Source organism: Bos taurus, chromosome 6 (genome assembly GCF_002263795.3).
Source record: "Bos taurus isolate L1 Dominette 01449 registration number 42190680 breed Hereford chromosome 6, ARS-UCD2.0, whole genome shotgun sequence".
Lineage (NCBI taxonomy): Eukaryota > Metazoa > Chordata > Mammalia > Artiodactyla > Bovidae > Bos > Bos taurus.
Window position 1 is genome coordinate 84,711,078 of NC_037333.1, and position 14,987 is coordinate 84,726,064.

At 36.4% G+C, this 14,987-nt stretch overlaps 1 protein-coding gene across 1 annotated transcript in view; it reads right to left on the reverse strand.

The window, feature by feature from the left end:
- The window catches only part of MGC152010 (UDP glucuronosyltransferase 2 family), a 38,736-nt gene extending 36,915 nt beyond the window's left edge, over window positions 1-1,821 (reverse strand). Inside the window, 1 exon segment of the mRNA NM_001075724.1 lies at window positions 1,037-1,821. Coding sequence (NP_001069192.1) covers window positions 1,037-1,757 — 721 coding nt within the window. The 5' untranslated portion in view covers window positions 1,758-1,821.
- Between the last annotated feature and the right edge of the window lie 13,166 nt (window positions 1,822-14,987).

Consider the following 14,987-nt stretch of genomic DNA (forward strand, 5'->3'; position numbering starts at 1 on the left):
TGAAACTAATGCAATGTTACATGTTAGTAACACCTAAAAAAAACCAACTAAATGATGTAAAAAAGTACTGCTTTCTCAAAAGTAATTTACCTTATGCAAAATTTATTTAACATAATCACATAAAATAATAAAAAATAAATTATTCAAAAGGAATGAAAGAAGGGGTAAATGGACTTTCGTGAGCTCTTCCACCAAAGTTTTTTAGTTACTGAAAGCTGGAGGATCTCCACATTATCGGGAACATTGGTATGATCAAATCAGAGTAGAGAAAAACTTTGTGCTCAGGGTCAAAAGTCACTAGTTCACCTCTAATGCAATTTTAAATAGAACAACAGAAACAAAACACCAAGGTGATTTACAAAATCTGGAAACATGGTCCTTTAGAAAAAAAAAAAAAATTTTTTTACACTTTAGAAGACAAGAGCAGATGAAACCAAACCACATTATTTATTTTCTAGTTTCATGCTAGAAAATTATTTATTTTCTAGTTTCATGCTAGAAAATTATTTATTTTCTAGTTTCATTGCAAACCTGGCCACCAATTAACCATTCCTTCACAGGACATAAATATAAAGTCTTAGGAAGAGCAAGTTAATCAGAAAGAAAACAGGCTGCGAAAGACGAGAAACAAAATTCAGAGAAGTAGTCCAGGTTTATGAAAATTAAGCACACTGTCAGATTTGGATTTTCCAGACACTCCAAGAAATCATACATAAATATAGAGAATATTCCTTCTCGGATATATATTTGGGGTTCCCCTGATGGCTCAGATGCTAAAGAATCAGTCTGCAATGCAGGAAACCTGGGTTCAATATCTGGGCTGGGAAGATCCCCCGGAGGAGGGAATGTTATCTGTATTCAATCATATAACACAAAACCAAAAAAAGAGTGTTATTATTTCTTAAATTCAAAACAGTGTAGCCACAGGTGCTTGGATCTTCTTCTAAAATATATTTTGTAAGTTTTCATACAGTCAGATAAATATTTACATTTTTATAGGCTATAAGAATACTTATTATATACATATTTCTCTTACCTAAAACCTTGCTGTAATACTCATCCCATTCTGGAAATATATAATATGAATATATCATGTCACTCACTGTATACAGTAACCAGTTCTCCAGCCTCTGTATAAAAGTCATCTTGTCTGTCAGTCTTGATGTGACACCAGGAACATATGAAGAAGGCATAGGAAGCCCAGCACACAGTCTTTCAATGACATTCCCATAGAAAAGTCGAAAAGTGTATACAAATGGAATATTCAGGAGTTCAGCCACCAATTCCCCACAAAAACTTAAAGGGTCAGCAATACAGACGTCGAACTTAGCTGCCTGTAGCCTGCTGAGTAACTCCTTGTTTGTGATAGCACTGTCACACACTCTTTTGTTTGTTAATAAAAATCTTCTGCCTATATTTGCCAGTTTTATTTGCATTTCCCACCATGAAAGTTTTGACAGTTCAAACGTAGCTTCATAGAGAATGGTATTGAGCTCTTCCATGAAAGTTTCTTCAGTTACTGAAAGCTGGAGGATCTCCACATGATAGGGAATCTTGGTACGATCAATCAGAAGACTTTGTGAAGGTACCAGGACAGTTATCTCATGCCCACGAAGGTGAAGCTCTTCTAGAATAACTTGTAAATTAATCCAGTGACTAAAATCCGCAGGCCATACAAGAACTTTGCCTGTCCTTCCAGAGTCAAGGAGACATAGATGCAACATGAAAAGGATGCAGAAGACTTTCACAGTCTTCATGGTTAACACTTGATCAAATTAAATCTGGGTTTAAACCAAATGCATGAAACACAATCCAAAGATCTCTCCTTAACAATCCCAATCAATTTATAGTGGTTGGGCTGAACTTTGAAGTGTGTACTTTGTATTATGGATTAAAATGAAAAGCAACTGCTTTGATGGGAAAAAAAAAAACAAAAAACCTCAATACACTGAGTTAGGAAATATATACTCAGGCTTAAAAACAAATCCATAATAATTTCTAAGTAATGCTAGAAAATCCAGCATTATGTGATTGCATATTCTCTTAAGGCTAAAGTTTTTAAATTTTTTTGTTTTATTTGAATGTTCATTTGAACAGGAAGATCTCTGTAGTGTTTCTTTTACTGATAACTCTGCCAGATATTGTAGGTATGGAAGGGATCATCACTTACTGCCAGAAATATGCATACTTTAAGAGATGTTAAGGCAGGGAGATTTATTTTTAATTTTAATTTTATATTGTATTATAGTTGATTAGCAATGTGTTAGTTTCAAGTGTACAGCAAAGTGATTCAGTTATATGTATATATATTTTATATATGGTTTTTTATTTTTATTCTTTTTAAAATTTCTATTTTAAATAAAATACATATTTTAAATTCTTTTTAAAATTCTTTTTGCATTTACATTGCTACAGAATATTGAGCAGAATTTCCTGTGCCATATAGTAAGTCCTTGTTGGTTCATCTATTTTAAACAGTAGCTTGTATATGCTAATCCCAACTCCCAATTTATTGCTCCCCCCACCTTACCTCTTTTCTAACCATAAGTTTGTTTTATAATATGTTAGTCTGTTTTTGCTTGTAAACAAGTTTTGGTGTTGGAGAAGACTCATGAGAGTCCCTTGGACTGTAAGGAGATCCAACCAGTCCATTCTAAAAGAGATCAGTCCTGGGGGTTCTTTGGAAGGACTGATGCGAAAGCTGAAATTCCAATACTTTGGCCACCTCATGTGAAGAGTTGACTCATTGGAAAAGATTCTGATGCTGGGAGGGATTGGGGGCAGGAGGAGAAAGGGACAACAGAGGATGAGATGGCATCACCAACTCGATGGCCATGAATTTGGGTAAACTCTGGGAGCTGGTGATGGACAGGGAGGCCTGGTGTGCTGCAATTCATGGGGTCACAAAGAGTCGGACATGACTGAGCGACTGAACTGAACTGAACTGAAGTTCATTTGTATTTTTTTTTTTTTAGATTGCACATAAAACAATGTGATAGTTGTCTTTCTCTGTATTCCTTATTCACTTAATATGATACCTCCAGGTTTATCTGTGCTGCTGCAATATTTTGGAGATTAATGCCTTGTCAGTTTCTTCATTTGCAAATATTTCCTCCCACTCTAATGGTTGCCTTCCCATTTTGCTTATGTTCTGCTTTGCTGTGCAACAGCTTTTGAGTTTAATTTGATCCCATTTGTTAGTTTTGTTTTCATTTCCATTACTCTAGGAAATAGATCAAAAAAAGATATCATTGTAATTTATTCAGAGAATGTTTTGGTGTTCAGTCTTACATTGGTCTTTAATACATTTTGAGTTTATGTTTTTGTATGATGTCAAATAATGTTCTTTCATTCCTTTACATATATTTATCCAGTTTTCCCAGTGCCACTTATTGAATAGCCAGCCTGTTCTCCATTGCTCCTTTGTCATAGATTAATTAACAATAGGTCTGTTGGGTTATTTTTGAACTTTCCATCCTGTTTCATTGGTCTATGCCTCAGTACCATACTGTCTTGATTCTGTAGCTTTGTAGTAGAGCCTGAAGTCAGGGAATCATCTTATTCCTCCACCTCTGTTTTTCTTTCTCAAAATTGCTTTGATTATTCAGGGACTTTTCTGTATGCATAATTTTTTAAAATTGTTCTAGTTTATGAAAAACATGCTTGGTAATTTGGTAGGGATTGCATTGAATCTGTAGATTACCTTGAGTACTATAGTAATTTTTATAATATTGATTCTTCCAATTCTTTCCATCTTATTGTGTCATCTTTATTTCATCAGTGTCTTATCCTGTTCAGAGCACAGGTCTTTTGCTTCCTTGGTAGGATTATTCCTAGATATTTTATTCTTTTTGATGAAATGATAATGGGATTTTTTCTTTAATTTCTTTCTGATTATTCATTGCTGGTGTATAGAAATAAAACAAATTTCTGTGTGTTAATTCTGTATCTTGTTTATTTAACAAATTCATTCCTAAGATCTAGTAGCTTTGCATAGCATCTTTAGGAGTTTCTATACATAGTATAATGTTTTCCATAAACAGTGATAGTTTTATTTCTTTTCCAAAGTTTTTATTGGTGTATAGTTGCTTTATATTGTTGTGTTAGTTTTTGTTGTACAATAAAGTGAACCAGCTATATTTATACATATGTACACTCCCTCTTGGACCTCTTTGTGAACCCCCATCCCACCATCTAAGTGACTGCAGAGAACCGAGCTGAACCCCCTACACTATAGAACAGGTTCCCACTATTTATCTGTTTTACACATGTTAGGGTACATAAATCAAACCCAATTTCCCAATTCATCCCCCTCCCAAGTCCACGTGTCTATTCTCTATGTCTGCATCTCTACCCCTGGCCTGCAAATAGATTAATCTGTACCATTTTATTTTTTAGATTCCACATGTATGCATTAATAAATGATATTTATTTTTCCTCTGTATTACTTTACTCCAAATGACATACTCCAGGTCAATCCACCTTTCTACAAATGATCCAGTTACATGTCTTTTTGTGGTTGAGTAATATTCCATTATATATATGTACCACACCTTCTTTATCCATTCATCTGCTGATGGGCATTTAGGTTGCTTCTATGTTCTGGGTATTGTATTAGTAAATAGTGCTGCAATGACATTTGAGGTGCATATATCTTTTTCACATATGCTTTTCTTAGAATATATGATCAATGTGGAATTGCTGATCTTATGGTAATTCTATTTTTAGTATTTTAAGGAATATGTATATTGCTCTCCGTAGTGTCCGTATCAACTTACATTCCAACCAACAGTGCAAGAGGGCTCCCTTTTCTTCATTCTCTCTCTAGCATTTATTGCTTGTAGATTTTCTGATAATAGCCATTCTGAATGGTGTGAGGTGATGCTGCTTTTCAGTTGAGCAGTCCTGTCTGACTCCTTGCAACCCCATGAACTGCAGCACACTAGGCCTCACTGTCCTTCCCTATCTCCTGGACTTTGCTCAAACACATGTCTACTGAGCCACTGATGTCAATCAACCATCTCATCCTCTGTCACCCCCTACTCCTCCTGCCCTCAGTCTTTTCCAAAGAGTAAACTCTTCATATCAAGTGGCTAAAGTATTGAAGTTGCACCTTCAGCATCAATCATTTCAATGAATACTCAGGGTTGATTTCCTTTAGGTTTGACTGGTTTTATCTCTTTGCTGTCCAAGAGACTCTCAAAAGTCTTCTCCAGCATTAGAGTTAGAAAGCTTTCATTCTTCAGTGTTCAGCCTTCTTCATGTTCCAAATCTCACATTCATACATGACTACTGGGACAACCATGCTGCTGCTGCTAAGTCGCTTCAGTCGTGTCTGACTCTGTGCGACCCCATAGATGGCAGCCCACCAGGCTCCCCCGTCCCTGGGATTCTCCAGGCAAGAACACTGGAGTGGGTTGCCATTTCCTTCTCCAATGCATGAAAGTGAAAAGTGAAAGTGAGGTCGTTCAGTCGTGTCCGATTCCTAGCGACCCCATGGACTGTAGCCCATCAGGTTTCTCCATCCATGGGATTTTCCAGGCAAGAGTACTGGAGTGGGGTGCCATCACTTTCTCCAGGGACAACCATAGCTTTGACTATATGGACCTTTATCAGCAAAGTGATGTCTTCACTTTTTAATACATTGTCTAGGTTTGTCATAGCTTTACACTCAAAGAGCAAGCATCATTTAATTTCATGACTGAAGTCACCATCTTCATTGATTTGGGAGCCCAAGAAAATAAAATCTACACTGTTTCCACTTTTCCCCCATCTGTTTGCAATGAAGTTATGGGACCAGATGCCATGATCCTAGTTTCTTGAATGTTGAGTTTTAAGCCAGCATTTTCATTCTCTTCTTCCACCTTCATCAAGAGATTCTTTATTTCCTCTTTGCTTTCTGTCATTATGAGTTAGAACTTAAACATAACATATTTTATTAAGCATAGTGAGGAAATGAAAGCATTTATAGCTTGTAAATCAAAATTTCTCAACCATTATAGAAAGTTTGTAGAAATAAACTTTCTTTATAAAATATTTTACACATGGAATGAATATTTTCTCTATGGATGGAAAGAAATCCTGGTGAATCTGCATCAATATAGAGGGCACTTACGCAGCTGTTGTGGTTTCCCTCCATGAAGAATCGTGGTTTACATCTGAAAATTACATTAAGTGTGAAAGGTAGATACCTGAATTTCATGGTGTCATTTTGACACTGATATTATATATGAAGGAAATACATCTAAATGTATGAAGGACTATTTTGGGGGAAAATAAATGGCAGGAACTGAGAATGAGAGATAGGATCTCAGTATATCTGGCAAAGTTTAGAGAAAGAATCTAGAACCATGGTAGAGCTGGAATGAGATTCAGAAGCAAAGAACCTGGGGAGAAAGTAAAATTGAAAAGCAGAAGAAGGTAGGCAGCAATTCATGTACCCTGCAGAACTTATGTTTTCTGCTCTACAGGCAGCAGATCCTTCTAAATCCCAACTTTATTATCATTTAGAATATCACAGTTGATACTCCCATTAATTTAGGCAATATGGTCGATCTGAGTCTGCAGGTAAATTATCTTTGGTAAAATATATAGAACATAGTAGAAGCAAATGTTTCCCTTATCATAAAAGGCAAGTAAGTTTAACAATCAAAGCATGACACTGCATGAATAGCTTTTTTTTGTAGCATATAGAGCATGACCCTGTGGTTATATATATATATGTGTGTGTGTGTGTGTGTACACACAGGAGCAAAGAAACTTGTGTCTACCTGTTAGCATTAGCATTTTAGATTATCATGATCCAGAAAAACTTGAGCAGGATTTCATAATATAATCACACGTGAATTGTTAAGTAAAGATATTTTAAAGCATGTTACTTTAACTATGAGAGCCAGAGGTCATGAAACTCCAAATAAATAGTTTTTATTAGCACTTAAACTTGAAAAATGTAAATTTTACAAAGGTTTAGCCTTTGCATACCTAAAATTATTGTCAGATTTTTAATATAATGAATATAATGATGTATATATGTGCTAAGTCACTTCAGTCATGTCTGAGTCTTTGCAACCCTGTGGACTGTAGCCAGCCAAGCTCTTCAGTCCATGGGATTCTCCAGGCAAGAATACTGGAGTGGGTTGCCATGCTCTCCTTCAGGCAATCTTCCCGACCCAGCGATCAAACCCATTTCTGTCTCCTGCTTTGACAGGCAGGTTCTCTATCACCAGCATCACCTGAAAAGCCCCATAATGATATATCAAAAAGTAAATATTTGTGTTTTAGAAAAACTTTGGCTAGAAGATAGAATATATGCATTTAGTTGTCAGAGTGATTCTTTTGAATAAACTCAGAAAATTCAGAAATGAGATACCTAAATCCTGAGTTACTTAAATTCTTTTATGTTAACACTATTGTATATTAATGAAAAGCAAAGAGATATCTTGAGTTTGGCATAAAATGACCAAAGATTAAACTATGATTTAAAGGCTATTATAGAGATGGAGTACAAGATGGAGAAGGAGTAGGTAGGTGAGGAGTACATCTCTCTCCATGGTACATCAAGAATACACCTTCAGACATGGCAGTGCATGCAGAACACCAGCTGAGAGTGGACAGGAGTACCTGACCAGAGGGAAAGAATATATAGAACCACGCAAAACTCGGTAGGATGAAGAAACTAGGGAGAAAAACAGGAGTGTTAGTAGGACTGGGCTTGCCCTCAGTGGGTGGAGGAACTGAAGCAGGGGTCTGATCTCCACATCAGGGCAATTGTCTGGGTCGGAGGAAAAATATTTAAGGCTGAGAGTGAAACAGCTGATCTGTGGCAGCCTAAATGGAATGAGAATCAGACAGCCCTTGCTGCAGCCATACATACCCAGACAGGGATGCAGGTCCCCTGGAAGGTGCAGCGGCTGGGAGCTGGGGTTTAGGGATTGCGGAGCAATCCCAGGGCTAGGGTTGCTGTTGATTGTGGAGAGATGGAATGAGGGGATATGAGGGAGGCGATTGTGGTAGGAAGTGCCTGTGGAGGAAAGCCGGGCAGCCATGGAAGCAAGGCGATACTGCTGGATCACGCATAGCGGGGGTGGAGCCATCACCATAGCTTCTCTCTCCCGACATGCCAGCATCAGCAGCTGAACAATAGAGAGGCTGGCCCATCAAAGGCCTGATGCACTGAATTATAGAGTAGGAACCTACCTAGAGTTCCACTTTAAGTGCCTGATGCACAGACCTGATGAGTAGGACCCCAGCCAGGCCACTCTATGTGCCTGACGTGTTGAACAACAGAGAAGGACCCTAGGCAAGGGAACCCTCTAAGTGCCTGAATGGGCAGAGCTACAGAGAAAGAATTCTCTTTTCCAATGCCTGAAAGTGAAAAGTGAAAGTGAAGTCATACCCTTCTAGAGCATTATATTTCCTGCTTCCCTAGCCAGCAATTCCCCTGAGTACCTGGTGCAGCCAGAACCCCAGCAACCCAAGCAGCAGCACTGCCTCCACACCTGGTCCTCATGGGGGCAGACACAAGTCCTCCAGGGAAGCCTCAGGAGCAAACTCCAGTGGCTACCCACATGCAGAGGTGGAAATAAAACCACAATTGAAACCCAGGCAGTAGTGAGGCTAAGGAAGAAGGCCTAAAACCTTCCCACCAGCTGTACAAATGCCAGATTAAATCCACACGATCAACTAGGCAGGCTCTGTGTCTATGGAATATATTAAAGGACACTGAGAGCTCCCACAAAAGAAAATGCACTAGTTCTGATAGCTGTGGACATTGGAGGCAAGAACACACAGGACTCGTACCAGATTAGAATCTGAACTACCCCAACAGCAGGTCCAGAGACCAGCACAATGTTGGAGGGCACCCTAAGGAGGTGAGTTGGACTGTGACTTCCAGCGAGGAAAAGGACTTTGGCAGTTATTGGCACTATGAAATCTAATTAAGCTTTTGAGCTTTTTTATTTTTTTTAAGTCACTTTTTTTTTTTTAATTGCTGGTATAAAACTCTTCTTCTACATTGGGCTTTTGCAGTTCTGTGGAGCTTTCCTTTTTTTGTTGTTTTCTTTCTTCCTTTTTTTTTTTTTCTTTTCTCTTCTTTAATTTTAATTTTTTAAATATATTATTATATTTTTTACATTTATTTCTTTGTTTGATTTTCTATTGTTATTTTCCCTTTGCAGTTAATTTTTAATGTATACAAATCTTTATCTACCTCTATTTAACTTTGCATATCTATTCTTTCATTTTCTTCTTTCTTCCCTTTCCTCTCAACATATTTGTTAGTTTTGTCTTCATTTATTCCCCTCTTGGCACCTTGCTTTAGTTTTTCTTTCCAGTTTGTGTTTTATTTAGTTTTGCTCTTAACTGGTAGATGTAATTTTTGGTTTCCTTTGTTTGCTGGGTCAATCTACTGTACTTTATTTAGTTGGACTGTTTTGATTTTGCTTATGGGTGTATATGTATATATGTATATTCCATTATTTTAAATATTATTTGCCTGATTTTGTAACTGCCATTCATCAGGGATTCATTTTTGATTTCTCTTTTTGGGGTATTTGTTTTAATCTTACTTAATGCCATAACAAACCACTTGTGGAATCTTCATTCCTGACCAGAGATCAAGCCCTGAGCCTTTGGAGTGGGAGCATTGACTCCAACACCCTAGACTACCAGAGAACTAACCTTAGGGAGTATCAAATAGTGAGAACTCACACAAAGGAAACCACCTGAATGCAAGACCCGGCATCACCCAACCACCAGTAGCACCCTGTACATCTAAACAACAAGCAAAACAAAATACAAACCCAGTCATCAGCAGACAGGATTAACACCTCCCTCAACCTTGTCCATCAGAGGAAAAGCAAACAAACCAAAAAACAATTCCACACAAATCTCACTCTATAAGCTTACACAAACCACTGGACCAAGCTTAGGATGGAAGAAACCAAAAGTAAGAAAGAATTCAATCTTGAGGCCATGGAAAAGAAGACCTCAAACACAATGAGCTAAAAAAAAAAAAAAAAAAAAAAAGAGGAAAAGGCAGAGAAATACTACACAATGAAGGAAAAAACTAGAAACACAGAAGTCCAAATAAATAATGAGGAAATAGGCAAACTACCTGAACAAGAATTCAGAATAATCAAATAAAGATGATCAAAAACGTTGAAAACAAAATGGACAAAGTACAAGAATCAAATAACAAAGAACTAGAAGGATTAAAGGATAATCATACAGAGAAAAACAGCACAATTACTGAAATTAAAAATACTCTAGAAGGAATAAATAACAGAATATCTGAAACAGAAGAAAGAGTCAGTGAGCTGGAAGATAAAATGGTGGAAATAACTTCTGAAGAACAGTATAAAGTAAAAAGAATGAAAAGAAGTGAGCATTCCTATACACTAATAATGAGAAAATAGAGAAATTAAGGAAACAATTCCATTCACCATTGCAATAAAAAGAATAAAATACTTAGGAATATATTTACCTAAGGAAACTAAAGACCTGTATATAGAAAACTACAAACACTGATGAAAGAAATCAAAGTGGACACTAATAGATGGAGAAATATATCATGTTCATGGATCGGAAGAATCAATATAGTGAAAATGAGTATATTACCCAAAGCAATCTACAGATTCAATGCAATCCTTATCAAGCTACCAATGGTATTTTTCACAGAGCTAGAACAAATAATTTCACAATTTGTCTGGAAATACAAAAAAAACCTCAAATAGCCAAAGCAATCTTGAGAAAGAAGAATGGAACTGGAGGAATCAACCTGCCTGACTTCAGGCTCTACTACAAAGCCACAGTCATCAAGACAGTACGGTACTGGCACAAAGACAGAAATATAGATCAATGGAACAAAATAGAAAGCTCAGAGATAAACCCACACACCTATGGACACCTTATCTTTGACAAAGGAGGCAAGAATATACAATGGAGAAAAGACAATCTCTTTAACAAGTGGTGCTGGGAAAACTGGTCAACTACTTGTAAAAGAATGAAACTAGAACACTTTCTAACACCATACACAAAAATAAACTCAAAATGGATTGAAGATCTAAACATAAGACCAGAAACTATAAAACTCCTATAGGAGAAGATAGGCAAAACACTTTCCGACATACATCACAGCAGGATCCTCTATGACCCACCTCCCAGAATATTGGAAATAAAAGCAAAAATAAACAAATGGGATCTAATTAAAATTAAAAGCTTCTGCACAACAAAAGAAACTATAAGCCAGGTGAAAAGACAGCTTTCAGAATGGGAGAAAATAATAGCAAATGAAGCAACTGACAAACAACTAATCTCAAAAATATACAAGCAACTCCTACAGCTCAATTCTAGAAAAATAAATGACCCAATCAAAAAATGGACCAAAGAACTAAATAGACATTTCTCCAAAGAAGACATACAGATGGCTAAGAAACACATGAAAAGATGCTCAACACCAATCATTATCAGAGAAATGTAAATCAAAACCACAATTAGGTACCATTTCACACCAGTGAGAATGGCTGCAATCCAAAAGTCTACAAGCAATAAATACTGGAGAGGGTGTGGAGAAAAGGGAACCCTCTTACACTGTTGGTGGGAATGCAAACTAGTACAGCCACTATGGAGAACAGTGTGGAAATTCCTTAAAAAACTGGAAATAGAACTGCCATACGACCCAGCAATCCCACTGCTGGGCATACACACCGAGGAAACCAGAATTGAAAGAGACACATGTACCCCAATGTTCATCGCAGCACTGTTTATAATAGCCAGGACATGGAAGCAACCTAGATGTCCATCAGCAGATGAATGGACAAGAAAGCTGTGGTACATATACACAATGGAGTATTACTCAGCCATTAAAAAGAATACATTTGAAGCAGTTCTAATGAGATGGATGAAACTGGAGCCTATTATACAGAGTGAAGTAAGCCAGAAAGAAAAACACCAGTACAGTATACTAATGCATATATATGGAATTTAGAAAGATGATAACGACAACCCTGTATGCGAGACAGCAAAAAAGACACAGATGTATAAAACGGTCTTTTGGCCTCTATGGGAGAGTGGGGGGTGGGGGGATAATTTGGGAGAATGGCATTGAAACATGTATAGTATCATATGTGAAACAAATCACCAGTCCAGGTTTGATGCAGGATACAGGAAGCTTGGGGCTGGTGCACTGGGATGACCCAGAGAGATGGTATGGGGAGGGAGGTGGGAAGGGGGTTCAGGATGGGGAACACGTGTATACCTGTGGCAGATGCATGTTGATGTATGGCAAAACTAATACAATATATTAAAGTAACTAATAATAAATAAATAAAGAAAAGAAGAAAAAAAAAGAAAACAAGTGAGGATAATCTCAGAGACCTCAGGGACAATATCAAATACACCAACATTTGAAGTATAGGGGTCCCAGAAGAAGAAGAGAAAAAGAAAGGGTGTGAGAAAATTTTTGAAGAGATTATAGCTGAAAATTTCCCCAACATGGAAAAGGAAAGAGTCAATCAAGTTCAAGAGACACAGAGTCACTCAGGATAAACCCAAGGAGAAACATGCCCGGACACACGCTAATCAAACTAACAAAGACTAAACACAAAGAAAGACTATTAAAAGCACCAAGAGAAAAGCAACAAGTAACATACAAGGGAAATCCCATACGTTTAACAGTTGGTCTTTCAGCAGAAACTCTTGCAGGCCAGCAGGGAATGGCAGGATATATTTAAAGTACAGAAAGGTAAAAACCCACAGCCAAGATTACTGTACCTGGCAAGGATCTAATTCAAAATTGATGGAGAAATAAAAAGCTTTTTAGACAAGCAAAAGTTAAGAGAATTCAATAGCACCAAACCAATTTTACAACAAATGTTGAAGGGACTTATATAGTCAATAAATACAAGAGAAGAATAAGATCTAAAAAATCAGCTCCAAATAATTAATAAAATGGCAATAGGAATACACATATCAGTAATTTCTTTAAATGTAAATGGATTAAATCCTCAAACCAAAAGACACAGACTTTCTGAATGGATATAAAAACAAGACTCATATATATGCTGTTTATAAGAAACCCACTTCAGACCTAAAGATATATATAAATTGAAAGTAAGAGGATGGAAAAATATCTTCCATCAAATGAGAAGTAAAAGAAAGCTGGAGTAGCAATTCTCATATCAGACAAAATAGACCTTAAAATAAAGAATACTACAAGAGACAAGGAAAGACACTACATAGTGATCAAGGGATCAATCCAAGAGCAAAACATAACAACTGTAAATATCTATGCACCCAACATAGGAGAACCTCAATAAATAAGACAAACACTAGCAGACATAAAAGGAGAAATTGAAGTAACACAATAATAGTAGGAGAATTTAACACCCCACTCACACCAAAGGACAGATCATCAAAACAGAAAATTAATAAGGAAACATAAGTCTTAAATGATACATTAGATGAGATGGATCTCATTGATATCTTCAGAACATTCCATCCAAATGCAGAAGAATACACCTCCTTCTCAAGTGCACGTGGAACGTCCTCCAGGATAGACAACATCCTGGGTCACAAATCAAACCTCAGTAAATTTAAGAAAATTGAAATCATATCAGGCATCTTCTCTGACCACAGCACTAGGAGACTAGGTATCAATTAGAAGAAAAAAGCTGTAAGAAACACAAACACATGGAAATTAAACAACACGTTTTTAAATAACTAACAGGTTACTGAAGAAATCAAAAGGGAAATAAAAAAAATTCTAGAAACAAATGACAATGAAAACATAACAACTCAAAACCTATATGATGCAGCAAAAGCAGTTCTAAGAGGGAAGTTTATAGCAATACAACCGTACCTCAAGAAACAAGAAAAACATCAAATAGACAATCTAGCTTCACACCTAAAACAACTGGAAAAAGAAGAAGAAGAAGAAATTAGTAGAAGGAAAAAAATCATAAAGATCACAACAGAAATATGTGAAAAAAAATGAAAGAAATAATAATAAAGATTAATAAAACTAAAAACTGGTTATTTGAGAAGATAAACAAAATGACAAACCTTTAGCCAGACTCATCAAGAAAAAAAGAGAAGAATCAAATCAACAAAATTAGAAATGAAAAAAGAGAGGTTACAAAAGACAATGCAGAAACACAAAGGGTTGTAAGAGACTATTAGGAACAACTATATGGTAAAAAAGTAGATAGTCTGGAAGAAATGGACAGATTCTTAGAAAAGTTCAATCTTCCAAGACTGAACCAGGAAGAAATAGAAATTATGAACAACCCCATTACAAGCACTGACATTGAAGCTGTGATTAAAAAAAAAAAAAAAAAAAAAAATCCCCCAAATCAAAAGCCTAGTACCAGATGGCTTTACAGGAGAGTTCTATCAAACATTTGGAGAAGATATAATGCCTGTCCTCCTAAAACTCCTTCAAAAAATTGCAGAGGAAGGAACACTTACAAACTCATTCTACAAGGTATCACCTTGATACCAAAACCAAACAAAGACAACACAGAAAAAGAAAACCATAGGCCAATATCACTGATGAACATAGATGCAAAAATCCTCAACAAAATTTTAGCAGACAGAATTCAGCAAAACATCAAAAAGCTCATACACCATTATCAAGTTGGGTTTATTCCAGGGATGCAAGGATTCTACTATATAGAAATCAATCAATGTGATACATCATATTAACAAATTGAGAGATAAAAGCCATATGATAATCTCAATAGATGAAGAAAGAGTCTTTGACAAAATTTAGCACCCATTTATAATGAAAACTCTTTTAAAAATGGGCATAGAAGGAATCTACCTCAACATAGTAAAGGCCATATATGATAAGCTTATAGCAAACATTATTTTCAATGGTGAAAAACTGAAAGCATTCCCTCTAAGATCAGGAAAAAGAGAAGGGTGTCCACTCTCATCACTATTATTCAACATAGTTCTGGAAGTCCTAGCTATAACATTCAGAGTAG